The 22,776-nt window shown below is 30.4% G+C and overlaps 7 protein-coding genes across 13 annotated transcripts; 3 read left to right on the top strand and 4 right to left on the bottom strand.

Annotated features, from left to right (window-relative positions):
- The first annotated feature begins 729 nt into the window (after positions 1 to 729).
- LOC141529589 (uncharacterized) lies at positions 730 to 2,344 on the top strand. Its single transcript, XM_074246212.1, has 3 exons — positions 730 to 988; positions 1,093 to 1,190; positions 1,260 to 2,344. The coding sequence occupies exons 2-3, from the start codon at positions 1,132 to 1,134 to the stop codon at positions 1,825 to 1,827; spliced, it is 627 nt and encodes a 208-aa protein (XP_074102313.1). The 5' UTR covers positions 730 to 988; positions 1,093 to 1,131; the 3' UTR covers positions 1,828 to 2,344.
- A 358-nt stretch (positions 2,345 to 2,702) lies between these two features.
- Pdxk (pyridoxal kinase) lies at positions 2,703 to 5,326 on the bottom strand. 3 transcript variants are annotated; one of them, XM_074246209.1, is made up of 8 exons: positions 5,188 to 5,326; positions 4,709 to 4,836; positions 4,020 to 4,119; positions 3,796 to 3,939; positions 3,467 to 3,587; positions 3,268 to 3,408; positions 2,994 to 3,175; positions 2,703 to 2,913 (listed from the first exon to the last, which is right to left on the bottom strand). In XM_074246209.1, the coding sequence occupies exons 2-8, from the start codon at positions 4,799 to 4,801 to the stop codon at positions 2,804 to 2,806; spliced, it is 891 nt and encodes a 296-aa protein (XP_074102310.1). In that variant the 5' UTR covers positions 4,802 to 4,836; positions 5,188 to 5,326; the 3' UTR covers positions 2,703 to 2,803. The 3 variants fall into 3 exon arrangements, with proteins under 3 accessions (XP_074102310.1, XP_074102312.1, XP_074102309.1); XM_074246211.1 differs by lacking the exon at positions 5,188 to 5,326 and adding an exon at positions 4,928 to 4,946; XM_074246208.1 differs by lacking the exon at positions 5,188 to 5,326 and having other exon boundaries at positions 4,709 to 4,886.
- Positions 5,327 to 5,527: 201 nt separating this feature from the next.
- LOC141529584 (uncharacterized) lies at positions 5,528 to 10,021 on the top strand. 4 transcript variants are annotated; one of them, XM_074246199.1, is made up of 5 exons: positions 5,528 to 5,798; positions 6,697 to 6,920; positions 7,533 to 7,815; positions 8,144 to 8,324; positions 8,398 to 10,020. In XM_074246199.1, the coding sequence occupies exons 1-5, from the start codon at positions 5,563 to 5,565 to the stop codon at positions 9,682 to 9,684; spliced, it is 2,211 nt and encodes a 736-aa protein (XP_074102300.1). In that variant the 5' UTR covers positions 5,528 to 5,562; the 3' UTR covers positions 9,685 to 10,020. The 4 variants fall into 4 exon arrangements, with proteins under 4 accessions (XP_074102300.1, XP_074102302.1, XP_074102303.1 ...); XM_074246201.1 differs by lacking the exon at positions 5,528 to 5,798 and adding an exon at positions 7,236 to 7,384 and having other exon boundaries at positions 6,783 to 6,920; positions 8,398 to 10,021; XM_074246202.1 differs by lacking the exon at positions 5,528 to 5,798 and adding an exon at positions 7,250 to 7,384 and having other exon boundaries at positions 6,820 to 6,920; positions 8,398 to 10,021.
- A 351-nt stretch (positions 10,022 to 10,372) lies between these two features.
- On the bottom strand, positions 10,373 to 13,321 carry Cbp80 (nuclear cap-binding protein subunit 1). 2 transcript variants are annotated; one of them, XM_074246198.1, is made up of 3 exons: positions 13,187 to 13,321; positions 12,542 to 13,088; positions 10,373 to 12,424 (listed from the first exon to the last, which is right to left on the bottom strand). In XM_074246198.1, the coding sequence occupies exons 2-3, from the start codon at positions 12,869 to 12,871 to the stop codon at positions 10,514 to 10,516; spliced, it is 2,241 nt and encodes a 746-aa protein (XP_074102299.1). In that variant the 5' UTR covers positions 12,872 to 13,088; positions 13,187 to 13,321; the 3' UTR covers positions 10,373 to 10,513. The 2 variants fall into 2 exon arrangements, with proteins under 2 accessions (XP_074102299.1, XP_074102297.1); XM_074246196.1 differs by having other exon boundaries at positions 10,373 to 13,088.
- A 412-nt stretch (positions 13,322 to 13,733) lies between these two features.
- On the top strand, positions 13,734 to 17,840 carry LOC141529581 (ATP-dependent RNA helicase DHX8-like). The gene is made up of 2 exons (XM_074246193.1): positions 13,734 to 13,975; positions 14,187 to 17,840. The coding sequence occupies exons 1-2, from the start codon at positions 13,873 to 13,875 to the stop codon at positions 17,759 to 17,761; spliced, it is 3,678 nt and encodes a 1,225-aa protein (XP_074102294.1). The 5' UTR covers positions 13,734 to 13,872; the 3' UTR covers positions 17,762 to 17,840.
- A 113-nt stretch (positions 17,841 to 17,953) lies between these two features.
- On the bottom strand, positions 17,954 to 19,316 carry Atpsyndelta (ATP synthase, delta subunit). The gene is made up of 4 exons (XM_074246213.1): positions 19,225 to 19,316; positions 18,876 to 18,999; positions 18,424 to 18,621; positions 17,954 to 18,335 (listed from the first exon to the last, which is right to left on the bottom strand). Exons 2-4 carry the CDS (start codon positions 18,990 to 18,992, stop codon positions 18,168 to 18,170), a joined length of 483 nt encoding a protein of 160 aa, XP_074102314.1. The 5' UTR covers positions 18,993 to 18,999; positions 19,225 to 19,316; the 3' UTR covers positions 17,954 to 18,167.
- Positions 19,317 to 20,636: 1,320 nt separating this feature from the next.
- Positions 20,637 to 22,639, bottom strand: Prdm13 (PR/SET domain 13). The gene is made up of 2 exons (XM_074246207.1): positions 22,279 to 22,639; positions 20,637 to 22,076 (listed from the first exon to the last, which is right to left on the bottom strand). The coding sequence occupies exons 1-2, from the start codon at positions 22,462 to 22,464 to the stop codon at positions 20,868 to 20,870; spliced, it is 1,395 nt and encodes a 464-aa protein (XP_074102308.1). The 5' UTR covers positions 22,465 to 22,639; the 3' UTR covers positions 20,637 to 20,867.
- Between the last annotated feature and the right edge of the window lie 137 nt (positions 22,640 to 22,776).

Here is a 22,776-nt window from a genome sequence, read left to right as displayed (position 1 = left end):
TATACTTACCGTTAATATTTTATACCTCCGAATTTTAATTGCGCTTGATCGGGTTTCAGGCTGTCTCAAGGTCAAGTTCATTTTATGCTTCGGCTAATCCTTAAATTTTTTTCTTTTTTGTGGGACTATGCTAGAAATTTTTAGTTAATCAAGAAAAAAAAAATAGACAGGTGAAAAAAAATAATTGGGGGGTGAAGTAACAAGTTGTTTGTTTCTTCCAGGTAAGGCAGTTCGTTGATATTGATATTATCCTATATAGTAAGCACAAGAAGATACGACAAGTAAATAGTTACATAAGAAAGGTAAAGGATCTCTTCTGCTCTCCTTGGGCGATCCACATCCGCGATTATGCCACTTTCCATTGACCTCGCTTTATCTTTCTTGAAAGCCACGCGCACGCGCGCTTATATCAATCACAACCGCGCTCTTGCTCTTACATATTTATTTATGCGTCATTTTTTTTTTTTTTTTGCAATATCTATTAAACAAAAATTTGATGATTTTTTATATTTAATTTATCTAGTAAAAATTTTTTTAATTATTTATCATAATTACAGACCTGAATTCATTTCTTCTTTCACAAAATTTTATTAATATTTATATTATTTACTTATTATATTTTTTATTACTCAAATTACAATCTTTACTTTGTGAATGACTGAATAAATTCAAAGCTTAATTTTATTTTTCGCCGCTAGGGGGTCTCTAGTTCTCCCAAACACGCTAAGAGCAACATGTGTTGTTGTTCTTTTGTTTTAACTGTAATTAATCCTTTGTATCTTGTCAATAAAAATTATAAATTATATTTTAAAAAGTTTTGACAGTAATTATTTTTATTTATTCAAGTATTGTGTGTGTTTTATTTTAATTGTCACTTTTTTTATAAAAACAAAAATAAAATTTAATTATTAATTGATTTAAAGTAAAAAAAAATTTTGTCTTTTTAATATTATTATTATTAATTATTCTTCAGTAAAAAAAAACTCAGGTATGTATAATTAAAAAAAAATAATTGAATTTGTAATAATTTTAATTTTTTAATTGACAATAAAAAAAAAATAATTTTTTTTTAATTTTTAAATTTTATTCTAGCTGAGTGACATTTTGTACGACTATTAAAGATTCTAAACAATGCCGGGTAAAAGTAAAACCAAAAAGACTTACTCTAAAAAATTCAAGTGCAGGCAAACGTAATAAAATTAATTATAGCTTACAAATAATATTTACAATTATTTATTAATAAATAAAATTTTTTACAGGCGACTGGCAAAAAAAAAATTAGCGTTTTTAAAACTTGCTGTTAGTATTTTCGAAAATAAAAATGCAAGTTCTACTCCTGATGAAGATAAGTCTTCAAAATCCAATCTTGAAGTCCCAAGTTGTGAAATTGATAAAAATGAAGAAGAAGAAATTATTTATGAAGAAGTAGTAGATTATTTTCTTGAAGAAACATCCAATGTTGATAACAGCGAAGACTTAACAGAATTAAATCAGTCAAATGGTTTAGATCAATGCACTCAAGAAAAATTGATTATTAAAATTGATCCAACAGAATACTTGTCAGAATTAAATCAGTCCGATGATTTAGTTCATTGCGCTGAAGAAAAAGAAGAACAAAGTGTTGACAATGATTCAAGTAAAACTACTCACACATTGAATCTTTCAAAATTAAATAAGTTCAGTTCTAACGATGAGGTAAAGTACAATGCTGTTATTATTTTATCTCATGATTTAGATTATTATTCGGCAGAAGAAGAAGAAGAAGAAGAAGAAATACCAACATTTAATTCTGATGAAATAGACAAAAATATAAAACATAATGCATGACCACTTAACTTAAATTTAAACTCAGTATTAATATTTATTTTTCCGGTGTTTACTTTTTTTTTTTTTTCGTGTTACTACACTTTGCGTCATCGAGAAGCAACGGTATTTCAAACTCCGGTTCAGACAACAATACAATAGACAGTAAAGTTACCAAAAATACTTCTCATAACTTTTCCTCTCCTTCTAACTTTACTTTCACTGTAAAATTTTTGGGGTTTGATTATCTTACATCAACTTGTGGTGTCACGGATGGTGTACACCAATGAACTTAAGCCACTCGATTTCGTTTAAGGATTACAAGTGAAAAAGTAAAAAAGGCATGACGTTGTTTGATATATTTTAAATAGTTTACTTTAAGCACCGGCTACCTTTTAGTGAGTAAAAAATCCTCTTAGAGCAGAGGTTACTCCAGGACACTGCCCTAAAAATAAACTGGTCTTTTGTTTTTATGTTCATTAAATTATTAGATTTATAAGATTAAGATATACATAATAAATATTTATATTTATGAGATAATTCAGTCAATAACATTTATTAGACATTATATTGTTGAATATATTATATGTTTGTACAATTAATAATTAACATTTATAAAGTTTCTTTGGAAGACAAAAACAATGGTCAGTAATATTTGTTACATTTTGTAATAAAATCTGAGAAACTTATTTATATATTTATTTTTAAAATTCAATTATTTTATTTATTAATTAAATGTATTAGTTTTGTCTTAAAAATATTTACAAATTCATCAAATCATTTTTATAAAATTTTTTAAATGTACTATCGAGTTTTGATATTTAAAATTTGAAATTATTTTATCAAAAGTATGAAATAAAAAAAATTATGCTAGTTTATAAACTACGGCACTTAAAAAAAAATTAGTAGGTAACTCTTGCTAAAATCTCGTCAATACTAAATTGTACTGTGATGTAATTTTATCCATAAATTGATATAGTTATTCACCGTCAAATTTTCATTATAAAAAATCGGCTTTTAGTTTTGTAGTAGGATTTTCAATTATATTTTTACTTTGAATTAAGCGTAATTCCTTTTTTCTAGCTTCTTGAGCGCCTTTATCTTCGTATTCTAAAAAAAAAAAAAAAAAAAAAAAAAAAGAATGTTAAATTTTATTATTTAATTAAATTAATAGAATATTAATTAAATACTTTTGGCATGTTCCATCGTATTTAAAAGTACAGCGTGCAATGTATTAATTGTTTTTTCAAGAGCCTCTTTCAAATTGTTCTGCAAAGTTGAGTGAGCCAAAAACAGCGCGGCAAAAAGATCTCCCGAACCGACGTAACTCAATGGAATTTTTGGAATGTCTAGTTTGATCATTTTACCATCTAAAAAAAAAAAAAAAAAAAAAAAAAAAAATTAAATTTATGTATTTATATTAAAATATTTTTAGCATTATTAAAAAAAAAAAAAAAAATTCCTTTGGAATCCCCAGCAATGGCTGTTAATTCATTGTTTATGTCTATTGATGACACCACTACTGTTTTTGGTCCTTGTCCGTATAAATATTTCATAGCATTTTGAACATCACTTATTGTCGCGATTTTTTTATCAGTTAACAACCTAAAAATTTTAATTTTTAGTTAAAGTACTTAATATTTTAATTTTTTAATTTATTTACTCCAATTCAAATTGATTTGGCGTTATAATATCAGCTAGAGGTACGATTTCTTTCTTGTAAATTTCTATCAGCTCTTTAGGGACGTATAATTTTCCATCGTCTCCTAAAACTGGATCACACACTGAAATTAATAACGGCTAGGTATTAATTAGATGTTTAATACAGTATTAAAAAAATAAATGATACTGACATCTAAAAATTTTTTAGATTTCTAGTGCAAATTATTAAAAATATTTTTTTTTATGGTAATTAATTGTTAAAAATTCCAAAAATTGTCAAATGTCTACTAAATTCAGTATCATAAAAAAAAAATATTAAAATTTACAAACAGTAAATAAGATTTGGATTTTTTTTCTTCAAAATTGGGATTACTTGCGCAATTTGTTTAAGAAATGAAGCTGAGCCAACGTATCCAGTGAGAAGATGAGTGTAGTGATGAAGATCATTTGCGACTAATCCATCGATTAGCTGACCTGTAAGTACCATAATTATACTATATAATTTATTTCTTCTTCTGGTAATTAAACTAATAAATTAGACACTATATACTTACTCAAATTATGGTCATTAAGAATATCTCCTTTAGTGACTTTATAACCAGTATGGTTTGATAATTGCACAGAATTAATGGCGTCAACTTCGAAGCCCAGTAGCTAGAGCAGTAATTAGAGCAATGTAAGAACAAATCCAATTTATATTACTGAGAGAATTCGGCAAAATTAAGCAAGGAATATTTAGATGATTAAGTGGGTTAATGAGTTCGAATTTTCCAGCATTAGAGTCTTGAATTAAATTTGTTTAATTTATTAATTTATTTATCTGAAATAAAAATCAACTCTGAATTTTTTAATAAATCTATCGACAATTTTTTTTATCTATTTAAAATAGCTTTGGAATTTAAACATAGAATTTTAATTGTAGACATATCTTATCAGCAATAAATTAAAAAGTTATCATTCAATTAATAGAGTGGAGACTATTAGTAATGTTTTAATTAAAAATAATTTCTCTTAACTAATTGCGTCGTATCTTATTAATTCTGATAATTAATTAAAATAAAAATTAATTTAGCAGATATTTAATTATTTTTTAAATTTTTTACATGTGAAATTTTTTTTTTTTTTTTTTTTTTTTTAATAAAAAAAAATAAAAAAATAGACTTTTAGAAATTTAAAGAAATTTTTAATAAAATTTATTTATTATCAAGCGACTGTTGAATTGAATGTCATATAAAAATAATACCTGTAACGGAAATGTTGCGCTTTTATTACCAACATATCCAGACACAACATGACTTTGAATAGACAAAACTCGTAATTCTTGATTTTTTTCCATTTTATTGTTTTGATAATCAGTAACAACTCCAATAACTAAAAACAGAAAAACAGTTAGAGAATCACACCCGTCCTCGTTAGTGGTTTTACAAAAACTGAATCAGTTTATCTGAAACTTTTGATAAACCTTTAACAAACTATAAAAATGCATTATATTAACATATCTAATCTCAAAAATAAAAAACTAAGTAAAAAAAAAACATTATCGTTATGCATGAAAGGTTATTTAGGATTTTCCGAAAGTCACTCAATCTTTACATAATAATTATAATAAAAACTTTATTATTCAATGACAAATTGATTAACATTTGACATAAGCTTTAATAAATATTGAGTAATTCTGACACTTGATGTAAATAAAAGTTTTATTATTTTTTAAATACTTACAATTGACTAGCACAATTATTGCACATAAAATAATTTGTTAAAAAGTTTAATCCAATCAGCAAAAGTAAACAATAACAATAATAATTTATTTTTTATCTCTTGTTTTTATTATTGATTGTTATTTTCATTATTATTGATGACAAGTGTTGTTACTCATCGAGCAAATAATTTTTTCTGACCAGCTGTTGAGTTTAGTGTCAAGTTTAGCCGCAAGGTGTCACGAGTGGCGCGCAAAATAATTTTTTTCCTCGCTCTCTCTTAACTTGGCTAAAGTTATATTCTCCCAAGTTCCAAGTTAAAGTCCAAAATAAAACTACTACATGAAATAATTTGTTAGTGTAGAGAAGTGAGAGTGAGAGAATCCCACGTAAAAGTATGGCGACGTGGGAGAGTGATAAATTTTCAGATCATTTAAATTCCGTCGGGATTGACAATAATTTTGATGGAATTCTTATAACACATGACTTACAAGACTGCTTGGATGACAGCCTTGATCTCGCCAATTTCGATAAGGTTTATGATCAATCGGTTATTGAATTAAATAATCAAAATGATAAATTTAATGACGAAGATGCTTCTTATATATCGAAACTCCCTGATGACAGCTCTGGGTAAGACTTTACTGTTTTTTCACACTATTATTTTTAACCCCCTTTTTTTTTTTTTTTTTTTTTAAACTATTCTAAGTTTTATTTTATTCACACTTGCTATTTCAGTTTATTGGAGGAAATTTTTAATCTACCATTCGTATGATGTATCTCACTTCCTTATAAGGTCACTGAAGAATTTCGAAATTGAAACTAGAAAAAAAAAATTTATTGACAGTCTTCAGGAAGACTGTTTTAATTAAGTGCGATAGTTGGTGTAAAAAATTGTTTTTTTTCTCAACATGTTTTTTTTTTTTTTTTTTTTTTTTTTTTTTTTTTGGTAATCTTTATTACTTAATAGACAGAAACAAGCAGGTGTCCTTCTTACTAAAAATAATTTAAATCTTTTGGAGTACATTTACAAGTATGATTTCCTAATATCAGGTATAATTTTTAAGTTTTACGTCACATTAAAAATTTTGCTAGAGAACTGCCAAATTATGAATAAAAATTTAAATGAAGTTTAATATTAAATCAGCTGAATAAGTTTTATGACATTAAAATTAGCAGACCTTTTTAATTTTATTTTTATCAAAAAAATTTGTTCCAAAAAATTATTTTTTAAAATTCCCTCATATAATTTTTAAAAATTTCTAAATGTAGAATTTTTTTCATCATAATTTAATTGTTACAAAAATCTAAATAATTTTTAAATTAAATTAATCAATTTCTAAATTCAATGATTCATAAAAAAAATATTTAAAAAATTATACTTTTTATCCTGGAAATATGTAAATATTTTATCAGTACGATAAGAAATTTTCCAGTTCTATTTACTTAAAATTTTAAGTCTATTTTTGCCCCATGACATCATCTACAAATAATTATTTACAATTACAATAAAAAAAAAAATTTTTTTTAGGTACATCCACCATACAATCAGCCCAAATGAAGTATACATGCGAATTCATCCAGGGCAAGATGATTTTATGCCGGACGATCCATCTCACGCGACAATTACCATCGAGAGTACTGATCCAGACACCAATCAGAAACATATCAATCGATATGAATGCAAGTACGACGGTTGTTTGCGAACATACAGCACCGTTGGTAACTTGAGGACTCACATGAAAACACACAAAGGTGATTTTTCTTATTTATTTCTTCCATAAAAATAAGTAACACCTAGTCTTTAAATGTAAGCAGTTAATTTATTAATATGGATTGAAAAACATTTTTAATTAATTAACAATGCTTGGAAAGATAAAAAATTTCATCGCATTCGCTTAATTGTTTTTATTCATCCATTAATGTGTCATTTAATTCGTGCTTTCGGATATGGAATTGCCTTGGTGAGTATATCATGCTTTACTGAATGAATATCAGAGAAAAAATATAATTTCAAATAAATAAATAATTAAAATTTATTTGTCAAAATCTATTGTATTATTTCCGCAGTTTTTAAAAAATAGGACGGCATAAAGGGAATTGCATAAAAAGCTTCTTCATATAAATACATGTATTCTACTCTTATCTATAAATATTATTGAACATCCGTGTACAAATGTGGTTGCAAAGGGATCGCTTCGATCTGCATGGCTTTTTCGGTTAGTGCATCATAAAATAAAAAAATTAAAAATTAATAATTAGTAATTAATAACAATTTATAATTTAATAAAGTATTTTTTTTTTTTTTAACAATAAAAAAAATGACCGAAAAAAGTTTGTAAATAATTCTAAATAAATAATTTACAGGTGAATTTCGTTTTAAATGTGCTGAACCAAATTGCGGGAAGGCTTTTCTTACATCTTACAGTTTAAAAATTCACGTTCGAGTACATACTAAAGTAAAACCCTTTAAATGTAATCACGATGGTTGCGATAAAGCGTTCAATACTTTGTATCGATTACGAGCACACCAAAGATTACACAGCGGTAATACATTTAATTGTGAAGAAACTGGATGCGTTAAATTCTTTACAACACTAAGTGATCTCAAAAAACATACACGCACTCACACTCAAGAACGTCCTTACAAGTATGTTTTTTTTTTTTTTTACATTTTTTTTATTTTTACCTGCACTATTTTTTATTTTATTATTTATTATTTTTGTCTTATAATTATTTTATTTCTTAATTTTTTATTACATTAAAATTACCAGTCACTTAACTATTTTTTAATTTTTTTAACAAATAGATTTTTTTCAAAAATTATTTAAAAAAAAATTACATTTTTTATTTTTCTAAATTTCTACATGTCAATTTTTTTTTTTTTTTTTTTTTGCCATAATTTATTTGTTAAAAAAAATCTTAAAATTATAAAATATCTGCTAAATTAATTTTCATTATTTTTTTTTATGTTATAGGTGTCGAGAGAAGGGTTGTGGAAAAGCATTTACTGCGTCGCATCATTTAAAAACCCACAAACGAACTCACACTGGGGAGAGACCGTACACGTGCTCGTATGACAATTGCCAAAGATCATTTACTACTCCACATAGTTTAAAAAGTCATATGAAGACCCATAAAAAAATTGCTGATAGCGAAGTAATTAATAATTATAATAATTAATTTTTTTTACTAAAAAAAAATTTTATTTATTTTTTTTTTTTTTTTCTAGGCACAAAAAGAAGAATCTGTGAATGAATCAATATCTTCGGCATCATTTACTTTAATTAATAATTATAATTCAAACGCGCCGTACGAAACAAATAATATTAACAAAAATAAAAATAATAATGAGATTGAAAATAATAATGGTATATTAAATTTAAATTCTATAAATAATAATTTAAATTTAAATTTATCAAACACAAATTTAGAACAAATAAATAGTACAAATGATATATTAGCAGAGGCAGGTTTTCTAATTGAAGATAAAATAATTAATAGTAATTTATCCAAAGAGAATTTTGATAATGAAACTTATGACAAATTAAATATTTTTATAGACAATATTGAAGATAAAAAGAAATTAGATCAATTGGTATTATCTAATAGTTTGATGGAAGAATCAAAAGCAAATAGTCCGCCATTAAATTTAGAACAAAAAATAATACGGGACGGTATACAAAATACTATTGAGCAATTGGCAAAAGTATCAGAGGAGAATGAAAATATTTTTGATAATTTAGAGACAAGTAAGAAGTGTCAATTGTTTAATGAGGATTTATTACCTCAAACAATTGAAAACGGGCATCAATCCGAGGCCGTTGAATTAGCGATTGCGTCTGAGGAAGAAATTCCGTCACCCTGGATTGATGTTATGGCATTGGCAGCAGCACCACCGGCTCTTAGAACGGAGTCTTGGGAAGAAATAAATGCATTTCCTACTGCAGTTCATTCACTTGTTGATCTAATTGGTCCTGAGCCTTACCCGCTCGAATTACAAAACCAATTAGAGACTACGGAAACTGTTAATAAAATAACAACCGAGTTTTCACCAAAGATTGCTGCTGCGATTAATGATAATAATAGTATTACAGTAAATAGTAATATTAGTAGTGATAATAATAAAAATGAAAGAAATTTATTACAAGAGATAACTGCTGACGCAGACATTTGTAAGTGTGTTGATTGTAAATGCAATGAAACAAATAATTGTCAAAATTGCTTCTCAGAAGTTTCGAATTTAGATAAAATAGAAGATTCAAATTCTCCGGAGTTAAATATTGTCAATGAAATTGTTTCATGTCTCCAGCGTCAATGTAAAAATAATAATGATGTAATTGACGACAATGATTCTTGTTGCGTTGTAATTTGTTTAAAAACACTGAAAAAACTTCAAAGAGTATTTAAACAAAATTGCTGCAGAGAATTAGAGCGGTCTGTGTGTTGTAAAAAACAAACTGAACGCTCTAATTTATCTTTTGCTGTAGGGAAAAGTCAATTAGCTAATAACCAGTAGGTTTAATTTTATAAAGATTAATAATTATAAATTAATTATTATTACTAGTCAATTTTATAATGATCTTACGACTTACAATATTGATTAAGATATTTAAAAAAATTATATCGCTATTGTTTTGCATTTAGTGCTTGTTGCTTAAGTTTTAAGGAAAAAATTGGTAAATATTTACAAGTAGGGTTAATCATTTTAATTTTTTTTTTAATACATAAAAAAGAAGTTGATTATAAAAATTATATCATTTATAATTTGAAAATGTTAATTTTTTACCCAGTTGTAAATAATTACCAAAAAATAATTTTTTATTTTACTTAACAAGACTTCTTAAGTATTAAAAAAATAAATCAAAATTTTGACAAAAAAAATATTTATACTAATTTTATAAAATATTTAATTATTTATATAAATGTTATTTAATTTAAATCTATATTTGATTGACTAATATATTATTTATAATTATATACAAATTTAAAGAAGTCTTATTGTATATATTATTTTAATGACGAATAAAAATCCATATAAGTTTATAAAATAAATCATCAAAAATTCAAATTTTGTTATTTACAATTATGTCATTGTATTTATTGTAATTAAACATTTTTATTACATATTTTGCTTTAAAAAAAAAAAAAAAAATTGATTTAGCTGATACTGATACTTAAAAAAAAAAAAAAAAAAAAAAAAAAAAAAAAATTGCTTTTATTTAACGAATAAAGATCAGCTGTGTTTTTAATATTAACTTTAAAATAGCAGAATAATAATTATTAAATACTTTAATATATTTAATTACTCGATAATTAATATGAACACTCGAAAAAAAAAATTACAATTAAGCTCGTAGAGAAATAAACTGATGAAAAACATCGGTGATGTGGCGATCAGTGTCCTCAGCAAAGACAAGACTCTTGAGAGTTGATGAGTACTTCATAACTTGTTCATGGTGAGCCAAGAAGACTTGCTGAAGTCTGCCAATAGTCCATTTGTACCAGTGGGTGTTGTAGTCAACCCGGTCAGTCAAGCACATGGTGAATCCGTGGAAAATAATCAGGAATAAATTTTTTTGATCAGACTCAGCAGCTTCTAATTTTTCTTCCATACTTTCCACAGCATCCTCCGTCGGTCGTTCAGTGTCTTTATTAGCCTCGTCTTCTTCAGATGAAGATCCCGATCCTCTCTCAGTTCGTCGTAATTTTTCCTTAGCTTCCGCCAATTCTTTGGACAATTTAATAACATGCTGGTTTTTTTTGCGAATAGTAAGATGAAGAATTTCCCAGACATAAATTTTTGTGAATTCAGACTCCATTTCTTTTGAAAAAATCCACTTAGCAACAGTGCTGCATTCAATAATCCCGGTCTTTAAAAATTTATCCGTCAAAACAACCAACATCTGGTGATGATTCTTCCACAGAGCAAACATATTCTGAAGAATACAAATCTGAGACTCTTCCGTCTCGGCAAGTACTTTAAAAACGTAGTAGTACTTGCTGATAGCCGCAAAACTGTGGCTAAAACTTTTGCACCCAAGATGAAGCAAAGTCTGGACAAAAACTTCAATCTTCAGCGGGTTGAAGCTGTTGTTGGACTCTTCATTTTCATTCTGCCCTGGCAGTGAATTAAGAATATTAAGTACTTCCTCAGGGGTACACTTACGTCTGATAGAAGCCACCAGCTCACTAGCAGCGACAGTCCCAGGAAGAGAACTAGCTCCTTTGGCAGCAAACTTAAAAATCGGCTCAGGCACAGCAGGGATCAGTTCCGCGTAATTCTCCGGCATTATCTCCCGGATTTTTTGATGGTAAGACAATCTGAGTACTTTTAACAGCACTTCCCGGACAAATTTAGGTCTCGGGTGCTCTGGCTCTCGCTGTAAGCAGGAGTCCCAGTCCTCCCAGGACCACCGGAACTGGAAGTTGCTCAAGTGGTAGGAGAACCACCAGACAAACCGATCGAAGGATGCAGCAGCCATGCTGTCGATGCGCCGGAAGAGTATTTCAGTCGCCTGGGCCAGCACCTGGGGCATTGTCGACGGCTGTATTTTACACAGTTCAATTAAAATAGACCCGTAGGCGATCTCCAAGTACTTGGGAGTTGGCAGCTTGAACAGTTCACCGAAGATAACTTCGACGATGCAGTACTCCAATGGGATTTTAGTTTTGTACGGGAAATTCAGTAAATTAGCCGCGCAGTGCTTGCGCTCGAAGTAAAAATTGTCAATTATTTGACGGAGATGTTCCTCGATTAAAAATCTCTCGATTGCGTGGCTTCCAGGGAGAACGGGGCCTTCTGCTGGACAATCTGTGTAATCAAACATTCTAAAAACTACTGTAGGCAAAGGATACAAGTAGGACTCGTGGTGCGGCGGCGGCAGCAGAGTTGGCAAGTTGTGATGCAACGCCTCGCACAAAATAGAGTCAAACGCGAGGTAAGGTCTCAGAATGTGCTTCTCCGCCCAGTTACCTTGTCTTAGCTCTCGAATTTGAGCCCAGAGACAATCCAGGTAGTCTTCTTGAGGATGAGGAGTGTCACTGGACCAGACTCTCAGCGCTGGCTGGTGCTTTTTGCTTCTTTTGTTGATGAAAATCTCGATAGTGACCATCAAGTGATCCAGCTCCTGCTCTTTTTTTTCGTACAATTCCCTCCCGACCCACGGTAAGGTTGATAATACACAAAATACGTACCAATCACGGCGAACCTGAGGAACTCCGTCTTCGTTGGCTGTCTCCAGCATATTGTCAAACAGCTGCATCAAAGAACCACAAGATAAGACGTGGCAGTTGATCAAGTCTGCCAAAAATCGCAGTGAATATCTGGCTGCGTCCCATTGGCAATTCTTCAAGGATTCTTTCAAATTCTTTACCATGTGATCGACGAACTCGCCCCCGAAATTGAAGTTTTTGGCGTTCAATAATCCGACCAGGGTTGTGTATACCGTACACTTCTCCGGCATCTTCATGGCACAGTCTGTTAAAATTCGCAATATTTTGCTCCGGAAGATCCCGAGGTCCGCTTCTAAAACAGATGCCAGTCCTTCCAAGTTACTCTCCAATGACGAGGATGATTTTTCACCCACTCGGATTATCAGTGACTCCAAGCGATCCTCTATTTCCTGGTTTTCTGACACGCGACGACGCTTTTTGTACGCACGGTCGTATCCGTCGTCATCTTCGTGGGCTCTTCTGCGGCTCATTTTCTAAAACTTTAAATACTTTTTGATATTTTTATTTTTTGAGGTTAAGTTTCACTAAAACCAAATAAACTGTTAACTATTCACTTAACTGCAGATTAGACACAGCCCACAGCAACACAGCAATAAATGCATGCGTATTGCGTTTTGCGTAGAGGAGTCGACAGAAAGACACAATTGACTGTCGTATAGAGTAGTGGGGGTATCCAATCAGAATTTTCTAGAATAAAGCCAAATGATTTTTAATGTCATTTTAATAAAACAAATTTAATTCTATAATGTAATTAATTTTAATTTATTAATTATTTAATAAATTACCTCAATTTTTATTAATATATCCACGGAAAAAAAAAGTTGAAGATTTTTCGGATGGGCTTTGAGAAAATTTATCTGACTATTTAAATTAATTTTATTTTTACAATTTTTTTAATAAATAATAAACATACTCAGTAATAATTAACAATAGAAATATAAAAAAATATTTGAAATTAAAGTTACTGTCGATAATTGTTAAATCTTACTTTTAGGTTATAAAATTCACACTAGGTGGCGGGAGTTGAATTTACCTACAGCGTCACTTTTATTTTCAACTCGCGTATTTTTGCAACGAATGACACTGAAGTTGACAGATAATAAAAAAATTTTTTTAGAACTTTATAACAATTTAATTATTCTAAAAAAAAAATATTATTAAAAAGTATCACATGTGAAAATTAATAAAAATTACAAGTGAAAATTTTTGGAAGCATTTTTTTATTGTAATTTATTTGTTATAAAAATTTTTAAAATCAACAGCTGACGGCTAACTTCAGTGTTATTGCAACGGGGAAAAAAAAAAAAAAAAAAAAAAAAAAAAACCATAACCAACATAAACACAACTGTGTGAAACGTGCGTCAAACGTTTCAATAAATCAGTTCGTAATATTCATGTTGAAAAGTTAATTGTTGTAAATAATTAACAAGTTTAAATATTATTCAATTTTTTGAAATTGATAATCGGCAAAATGTTTTTAAACGATGCAATTGAAAAGCTTGAATATTTGTCATTGGTATCTAAAATATGTACGGAATTGGAGAATCACTTGGGGCTTGATGACAAGGATTTAGGTATGTACAAAATTTAATTTATTAAATTATTTGATAATAATTGAAATTTTTAAAAATAATTCATAGTTTTTATTTTAATTTTTAAATAGTAATTTATTTTAATAAATAAATTTCCTAAAAACTGTGACTGTAAATTTTAGAACTTTTTATAAAATATTTTTAATTTAAAAATGAAAAAGGAACAGTAATTGATGATTATTTTTTTTTACAGCTGAGTTCATAATTCATTTGGCAACAGAAAACCCAACACCTGATGGATTCAAGCAGGCGTTACGAGACAGTGGAGGTGAACTGTCTGATTCATTTATGGACAATTTACTCCGAATAATTCAGCACATGAAACCTTCTAAAATATCAAACAAGAATTCGCTGAAAAATACAAACCAGAATGAAACGGCTAAAAAATATCCAGTATTGGTCGTGGCAAACAGCGCCCCAATAGCTGTTTCTGACGACAAGGAGGTGGACGAAGCCATGTTAGCACTCGAAGCCTTGGCTCCTTCTTCTCTACAAAAAGCTAATGAAAATAATGAAGAAAAAAGTTCAAAAAAAGTAGAGAAGGAGGATAAACGTAAACGTAAACGTTCACGATCTAGATCTAAATCAAGAGAGCGAAGACACAGGTTGAGAAGTCCCCAGAGAAGAAGACAAAGATCTCGTTCTCGCAATCGATCTGCTACGAGAAATATTAAATTAAAATCTAGGAATCGCGATAGGTCAAGGTCGAGAAATCGGGATAGGTCCAGGTCAAAAAATCGCAATCAAAAACGACGAAGATCGAGAAGCCGTAACAGATCATCCTCAAGGGATCGAAAACAGCGACGTAGATCAAGAGACAGGTCTGATTGTAACCGAAGAAACATTAAAAGTCGCTCAAGATCTAGATCACCCAAAGAAATTCCATTTGATCCTGAAGTTGGAAAAATTTACTCTGGAAAAGTAACAAATATTGTACAGTTTGGATGTTTTGTACAATTGGAAGGATTGCGACGAAAGTGTGAAGGCTTGGTACATATTTCACAATTGCGACGCGAAGAACGTGTTAATAATGTCAATGATGCGGTTTCTCGTGGCCAAAAAGTTTTAGTTAAAGTATTAACTATAAATAACGAAAAGATTTCTTTGACTATGAAAGACGTTGATCAAGAAACTGGACGAGATTTGAATCCAACTTTACCGATGACCAAATTTGAAGAGGATGAGAAAAATTTGAGGAATCCTGATAAACCAATATCACTTTTAGAGCTACAAGGGAATATTGACGATGATGGAACATTTTTTTCTCAAAAACGAGTCAAGCGTATCGCTTCACCAGAGAGATGGGAGATTAATCAGATGCTTGCTGCTAATTGCATTCACCACAGCGAGCTACCTGATTTTGACATTGAAAACGGTGTGCTTCCCTATGAAGATGATGAAGATGAGGATATTGAAATCGAGCTTGTGGAGGAGAATCCTCCGTTTCTTCAGGATCACGATAGAACCGTTCGAGACTTGAGTCCTGTAAGAATTGTCAAAAATCCTGACGGGTCACTAGCGTTGGCTGCGATGACGCAGGGTGCTCTGGCTAAAGAACGTCGAGAGCAGAAGATGCTGCAGCGTCAATTGGAGGCGGATGAAGCTCCCGCTGGCTTCAATAAAAATTGGATTGATCCTCTTGCTGTCATGGAAGACAAAACTTCATCTTCAAGCATGCGTGGTATCGGATTACAGTCCCAGGATTTGCCAGAATGGAAAAAGCATGTGATTGGTGGTAAAAAATCTTCCTTTGGTCAGAAAACTAGCTTGAGCATTCTTGATCAACGGAAAAGCTTACCAATTTTTAAATTGAGGGATCAATTCATAAAAGCAATCAATGAGAACCAAATTTTGGTAGTTCTTGGTGAAACTGGTTCAGGAAAAACTACACAAGTCACGCAATATTTAGCAGAAGAAGGATTTACAGCAAGAGGAATAATAGGTTGTACCCAGCCCAGGAGAGTTGCAGCCATGTCTGTCGCAAAAAGAGTCGCTGAAGAGTTTGGTTGTCGGGTAGGTCAAGAAGTTGGTTACACAATACGATTTGAAGATTGCACCTCGCCTGAAACCAAAATTAAATACATGACAGACGGTATGCTCCTTCGTGAGTGTTTAATAGACCTCGATTTGAAAATATACTCAGTGATTATGTTGGACGAGGCTCATGAACGTACTATCCACACTGATGTTTTATTCGGGCTGTTGAAACAAGCCGTTAAACGACGACCAGACTTGAAGCTAATCGTTACAAGTGCTACTCTTGATGCAGACAAGTTCTGTCAGTACTTCCACGGAGCTCCAAGTTTCAAAATAGAAGGTCGTACCTTCCCCGTAGAAATAATGTACACAAAAGAACCTGAGTCAGATTACTTGGATGCTGCTTTGATAACTGTAATGCAAATCCATTTACGAGAACCACCGGGAGATATCCTGTTGTTTTTAACGGGTCAAGAGGAAATCGACACTTCCTGTGAAATCCTTTACGAGCGCATGAAATCACTGGGCCCAGACGTTCCTGAGCTTATTATTCTCCCTGTATACTCAGCGCTCCCCTCTGAAATGCAAACCAGAATTTTTGATCCTGCGCCAACTGGATCACGTAAAGTTGTCATTGCGACAAACATTGCTGAAACGAGTCTGACTATTGACGGTATTTATTACGTCGTTGATCCAGGATTTGTCAAACAGAAAGTCTACAATTCTAAAACTGGCATGGACAGTCTGATTGTTACGCCCATCAGTCAAGCTGCTGCAACCCAGCGCGCGGGTCGTGCAGGAAGAACTGGCCCGGGAAAATGTTACAGGCTTTTCACAGAACGGGCTTTCAGAGATGAGATGTTACCTACTCCAGTTCCTGAAATTCAAAGAACTAATTTAGCTACCACTGTATTACAATTGAAAACAATGGGTATCAATGATTTATTGAACTTTGGATTCATGGATCCTCCTCCTGCAGAATCATTAGTTATGGCTCTTGAGTTATTATACAGTCTCAGTGCTCTAGATAATGAAGGGTTGCTTACGAGACTAGGAAGAAGAATGGCCGAATTTCCACTGGAGCCAAATCTCTCGAAAATGTTGATTATGAGTGTCCATCTTCAGTGCTCTGATGAAATATTGACAATTGTTAGCATGCTGTCTGTACAAAATGTATTTTATCGGCCAAAAGATAAACAAGCGTTGGCTGATCAGAAGAAAGCCAAATTCAATCAAGCTGAAGGGGATCATCTTACTCTTTTAGCAGTTTACAATTCTTGGAAGAATAATAAATTCAGCAGTCCGTGGTGTCACGAGAACTTTATTCAACTTCGGACATTGAAGCGAGCTCAAGATGTAAGGAAACAATTGCTCGGTATTATGGATAGGCATAAATTAGATGTCGTTTCTGCTGGAAAAAATTCAGTAAGAGTTCAAAAAGCTGTTTGCTCGGGTTTCTTCAGGAATGCAGCAAAGAAAGATCCTCAAGAAGGATATAGAACGCTGGTTGATAGCCAAGTTGTCTACATTCATCCAAGTAGTGCTTTGTTTAATAGACAACCTGAGTGGGTCATTTACCACGAGCTCGTTCAAACTACTAAGGAATATATGCGGGAGGTAACTACCATTGATCCCAAATGGCTTGTAGAATTTGCCCCAGCGTTCTTCAAATTTAGTGACCCGACCAAATTGAGCAAGTTCAAGAAAAATCAACGACTCGAACCACTGTATAATAAGTATGAGGAGCCTAATTCGTGGAGAATCTCGCGAACGCGACGTCGCCAAAATTAAAATTATATTTTTACAATCTCTGTATATATTTTTATAAAATGATTTTCACAAACAAAATAAATTAATTATATTGATTAAATATTGTCGAGTTATTTCTAAAAAAAAAAAAAAATATTTCTATTAATAAATTAATTATCTAATAAAATATTTAAATGATTGAAATAAATAAAAAACCTAAAAATTAAATTTAACTTTTTTTTTTTTTTTTTTTTTTTTTTTTTATTATTGTATTTTACAGATTAACAACGATGAGCCATTACACTGATGTTTATTAACATCGCTATTTCTAATGTTGATCGACAGTATGTAACTGCGTTAATAAATTTCAAGTTTATGTGAATCATTAATTAAAATTAATTAATGAATTAATAAATCAATGGCATGGTAAAATTTAGATGTTGATAATTTAAGAAGATGCTTGGACTAAAGCTTCAGCAACCTCAATAGCTATAGCAGCCTCAGCTTTGTCTTGCTCTGAGGAAGCTGAATTCAATTGGCTCTGAGCTTTGCTGAGGATATCACGAGCTGCTGAATTGTCGAGGTTCTCCACGGGATGCGCTTCTTCAGCTAGAATCTGTAAGTTGATAAAATATTATAATTTATTATTAAAATTACTTTTACTTAGCAAGGAGTCAAGAATTAATCAAGGATTAAAATTTTACTTGAACACTGGCGTCTTCATTAATGGTAACAGTTCCCGAAGACACGAATACTTTTTTAGTTGTACCATCATCTTGATAAACTGTTACTACTCCGGGTTTTAGAACAGCTAAGGTGGGAACGTGTTTTGGCAGAATACCGAATGATCCAGAGAATGAAGGTACGTCGACTTGGCGGACACTTACATTGTCGTAAAAGACCTGGGGAAAAAAATTTCATCATTAATATTGATCATAATTATTACACAAAAGTTAGTAGACCTTTTGACAATTTCTTAATTTTTTTTTGTAAAAAAAATAATTTTTTAAAGCTTTAAATTAATAATCAAATTTGTTCCAAAAAATTGAATTTTTAATTTCAAAATTTCGATTTTTTTTTTTTTAATAATTTATTTGTTAAAATTTACTAAATTAATTTAAATAAAATATTTTATAACGTGATTGGTTGTACATACTTGGTTAGCGCCAGCAAATGTGAATTTCATATCATTTACAGATGCCTCGGCGTAAGATCTGGTCTGGCTCTGGAGACACCGGAAAACTGGTCGTAATGTTCGTGCAAGTGTTGCCATTTTTAAACTGGAAAAATTAAGATTTATGTTAACTAATGTTTTTTATAATTAATTTTTCAGAATACACTGTTTGACATGACTGTTACATCACAGAGCTAACCCCAATTGTAGTGAGGTGTTGAATTATTTCTTATTATTATTGCATGAATATAAAACTAATTTTTAAATTTTTTATTTAAAAAAAATTTTTTAATTATTAATAATTAATTTTTTTAATAATTATGTAACTTACATTTGAATAAGATATCAAATAAGTTTTATTATGAATATAAAATTATACAAGTAGCTAAAGGCAGACTCGCGCATGCGCAGTTGATTTTAAGGAATATATAATATAATATATATATATATATATATATATATATATATATATATATATATATATATATATATATATATATATAGTGTGATATTTTCTCGGATGATATAGTTAGTGTTGCATTGTTATCGATACTGTTAAGATAAACTAGAGTTCTTTTATTTATAATTTTTTTTTATTGTTCAATTATTTAAAAAAAACTAACTGAATACTTCTTCTTTTGCTGTATGTATTAAAAATTTTATTTTTTAGAGTCAATAATTCTTTTTATTTTTAATTTTAACAAAAAAATCTCAGTTTAAAGTTCAAAATATTATAATATTCTTATTTTTTTATTTTTCTTCTAATTTTATTAAAAATAATAATTTTTTAACCTTAAAATTATCCAAAAGATCAATTACTTTAAAGAAATAAACAAAACTTGTTATTTATTCTATATTTTAAAGAAGTGTTGCACTCCAAGTTTGTTTCTTCTTGAAATTCCGGCAAAATGGCGGTGGATAGAGAAAAAAAATTACAATACAATTTTATTAAATCTTATAAAATTTATTAAAATAGAATCTTCACTTATTTGATTTTTCATTAAACGTAAAAAATATACAAAAATTTTATCTAATTAAAAAATAAGATGTATATAACAATTTCATTTATAATACAAGTAATTTTAAAAATATATTCTTACATTCTAACAATATATAATTTTGTTCGATTTGGTTACAAATAAATATTTATTTTCCATCATTTGAAAATTGTTTACGAAACTTAAAACTAATTATAAATTAATTATAAAAATAAGGCACTGAGTTTAGTAAGTCTAAATAATATTATGTACAAATTCATGGTTCTTATTCTAAATGTATTACATTTCTCTGACTAGCATTCGGTAATTGTAAACTAATTGATTCTGAATATTTATGCAGTAAACTGGCTTTTAAATAAATAATATTTCTCCTATTTTAAGACAACGTCGCAGGAAAACAGAAAGAATATCAATTTAAGTTACCAAGTATTTAACTAAAAAATTAGTATAAAAAATTGCAAGCATTCAGAACCAATAAAGTTTTAAAAAAAATATTAATTTTAATTTGATGTTTGGAAAAAAAATTAATATTTGAAATAAATCAAGGTAATTAAAAAAAATCTACCTAGAATAAAAATGAATAGTAATAAATAACTTAATTACTATCAAAAGTGAGTCGCCAGCAACTCACCCCCTCATTGAAATGTATACAAAAATTTATAAAGCACATATAAGTAATGTTTGTACACAGAAAAAAAATTTACTTCTATCAAGTAAATAATTTTAAAGAACTTTATATTCTTGATTTGAGTAGAAAAATTCTTAAACTAAAAAACTTTCAGTAGTTTAAATAAATTTTACTTGATTCAAATATTGTTTGTCTTGATTCAAGACAATGAAACTCTTTAAAATTATTTTCTTGGTTCAAGAATTTTTGTCTTGATTAAAATTAATTTTTTTCTCAATGTAAAAAATAAATGTCAACTAAAATGTCCAGATATATCATGTACAAAATAATTTTAATTTCTGTAGACTACTATTGTGGTGATTGAGGAGAAGCGGATTCATTCTCAGGATGTCTGGATTTCATGTGGCGTTCGAGATCTCTTCGCCTGACAAGAACTTTATTGCACAGATCACACTTGTATGGAGTCTCGCCGCCTCCAGTATGTAGCCTGACGTGCTTATTAAGATTGCTGGGGTCTCCAAAGGGTCGGGAGCAAATTTTGCACTTGAGAGGTTTGTATCCAGTGTGAGTTCTAATGTGAATTTTCAATCCGTACTTCCTGGAGTAAACCCTGTTGCAGTATAAGCAGTGATGTCCATCCTTAGACTTTCCAAGGTTGCTGACGATGGTCTCCATTTGTGCAGCATGGACTTCGGTAGTGACATTTGGCATCGTTACGGGGGCTATAAGGTTCGCCTGAAAGAAGGGATTAATTTTAGGAGTGTAGTTATAAATTATTTTGTTGTGCGGAATTAATTCCTGCAAATTGTGAGTGATAGGTTCAGCAACGCGTTGTCTGGGGTAAGGCTTGAACGCTGAATGAGGCCCCACGGGTTCGCCCGGTGATTTCCGGGGCTCTAGTGAAGAATTTATCGATGTGTTCGGCGAGATCTCGTCAGAAGAAGTCGAAGCTTCTGTCAATGCCGTCGAGGTCGTTGGAATTTCAACCCGTGGGTAGTTCACCGTTGACGGTGGCAACATCTGGTGCTTCTGCGACGGTCTTACTCTGGGGCTTTTGACCTCCAGGTTGTGCAACATCCTTTTTGATTGATGCTGAATAGATAGCATTTGATACTGGTACGCCGATGAGAAGTTCATCTGGAAATTGTCCAGGTGAAAAGGAGCGTATCGTTTGGCTAGCTTGTCCCAGAGAAAATTTTTGTCAAATTTGTTGCAGTCCAGGGCTATGTGTATCTTCAGAGGATTCGGATCCGGGAACAAGTGCTCGCAACGCGGACACCTGTAATTATAAATACAGTCTGATTGCACTATACATTGGGGTTCTAAGTATAGTGGGATATTCATTTTTAACAGCAATTCAGTGTCGAACCACATCATCAAAGGCTCGCCAGGAAATATTTCTTTTTTTATCTTCAGTAAGATTCTTCGGTCTACTTGTTCCAGCATTACATTGTAGTTGTGAATGTTATTGGCTATCGTTATTAATTTGAACCAAGCAGACGCGTCCAATGGGATATCTCTGCAGATTAACCGGCCTTCATGATATACAATGCTGATCTGTTAATAATACGGTTAAGTAGTTAAATTTTTATTAATTATTTATTTTAAAAATTTTTAGTATTGAAAATTTTTAATATTTATGTTAATATATTATTTAATGTTAAATATTTATATTATTTTTATGTTAAATATTTTTTTATGTTAAAAAATGATAAAAAAATTTAAATAAAACCCAAAAAAATAATTAAAATGTACTTACATATTGGTCAACAGGTATATCGCTTCTATGAAGGTCAGTTTCTTCAATAACTCCTGTGGATGCATTTATTGGTAGATGAGCAGCAGCTCTTACACGATGCTGGGGCCTAAGCGCTCGATTTAAATTGTTATGTGCGTAAACATAATTTATGGGAAATTTGTCCATTGGTGCAATATTCATTACCATCCTACTTGTTGCTGGATACACATTAATTGTATATATTATTTTGAAAACTTCACAAGCACCAAATTTGCTACCAAAATATTCAAAAGGGGAAGAAAGGAACTTTTGAAGCACTTGAAAAACAGAAGCAAGACCACACTGGAAAAAGTAAGGTCCTTACTTGCAGTGGTTAAATAGGTACGGTGTCGTAGTATGCACTGAATAAGTTGTATTTGAACATTGCTTAAATACTGGGTATTACTTAGATAGCAAATCCCGGGTTTTTCCCCACTCTTCTTCCTAGCTAGAACGGCTGTCATAGACCAAAATTGCTGT

This window comes from Cotesia typhae, unplaced genomic scaffold, assembly GCF_013202065.1.
Source record: "Cotesia typhae breed Kobodo isofemale line unplaced genomic scaffold, CoteBio_Ctyphae contig_48, whole genome shotgun sequence".
In the NCBI taxonomy this organism is placed as follows: Eukaryota; Metazoa; Arthropoda; class Insecta; order Hymenoptera; family Braconidae; genus Cotesia; species Cotesia typhae.
The sequence above is the reverse complement of the archived record's forward strand: the minus strand, read 5'-3'. Positions and strand labels throughout refer to the sequence as shown.

Coding starts and splice junctions, on each gene's coding strand:
- Atpsyndelta (XM_074246213.1), bottom strand. CDS start 18,992: ATGGCAACACTTGCACGAACATTACGACCAGTTTTCCGGTGTCTCCAG. Junction 18,622..18,875: donor CATTTGCTGGCGCTAACCAA/GTATGTACAACC, acceptor TTTTTTCCCCAG/GTCTTTTACGACAATGTAAG. Junction 18,336..18,423: donor ATGAAGACGCCAGTGTTCAA/GTAAAATTTTAA, acceptor ATCAACTTACAG/ATTCTAGCTGAAGAAGCGCA.
- Cbp80 (XM_074246196.1), bottom strand. CDS start 12,871: ATGAGCCGCAGAAGAGCCCACGAAGATGACGACGGATACGACCGTGCG.
- LOC141529584 (XM_074246199.1), top strand. CDS start 5,563: ATGGCGACGTGGGAGAGTGATAAATTTTCAGATCATTTAAATTCCGTC. Junction 6,921..7,532: donor TCACATGAAAACACACAAAG/GTGATTTTTCTT, acceptor AATAATTTACAG/GTGAATTTCGTTTTAAATGT. Junction 7,816..8,143: donor ACTCAAGAACGTCCTTACAA/GTATGTTTTTTT, acceptor TTTATGTTATAG/GTGTCGAGAGAAGGGTTGTG.
- Prdm13 (XM_074246207.1), bottom strand. CDS start 22,464: ATGGTAATGAATATTGCACCAATGGACAAATTTCCCATAAATTATGTT. Junction 22,077..22,278: donor ATATACCTGTTGACCAATAT/GTAAGTACATTT, acceptor TATTATTAACAG/ATCAGCATTGTATATCATGA.
- LOC141529581 (XM_074246193.1), top strand. CDS start 13,873: ATGTTTTTAAACGATGCAATTGAAAAGCTTGAATATTTGTCATTGGTA. Junction 13,976..14,186: donor GCTTGATGACAAGGATTTAG/GTATGTACAAAA, acceptor TTTTTTTTACAG/CTGAGTTCATAATTCATTTG.
- LOC141529589 (XM_074246212.1), top strand. CDS start 1,132: ATGCCGGGTAAAAGTAAAACCAAAAAGACTTACTCTAAAAAATTCAAG. Junction 1,191..1,259: donor AAATTCAAGTGCAGGCAAAC/GTAATAAAATTA, acceptor AATTTTTTACAG/GCGACTGGCAAAAAAAAAAT.
- Pdxk (XM_074246209.1), bottom strand. CDS start 4,801: ATGGAAAAAAATCAAGAATTACGAGTTTTGTCTATTCAAAGTCATGTT. Junction 3,588..3,795: donor AAATCCAAATCTTATTTACT/GTTTGTAAATTT, acceptor TATTAATTTCAG/TGTGTGATCCAGTTTTAGGA. Junction 3,176..3,267: donor GCCATTGCTGGGGATTCCAA/AGGAATTTTTTT, acceptor TTTTTTTTTTTT/AGATGGTAAAATGATCAAAC.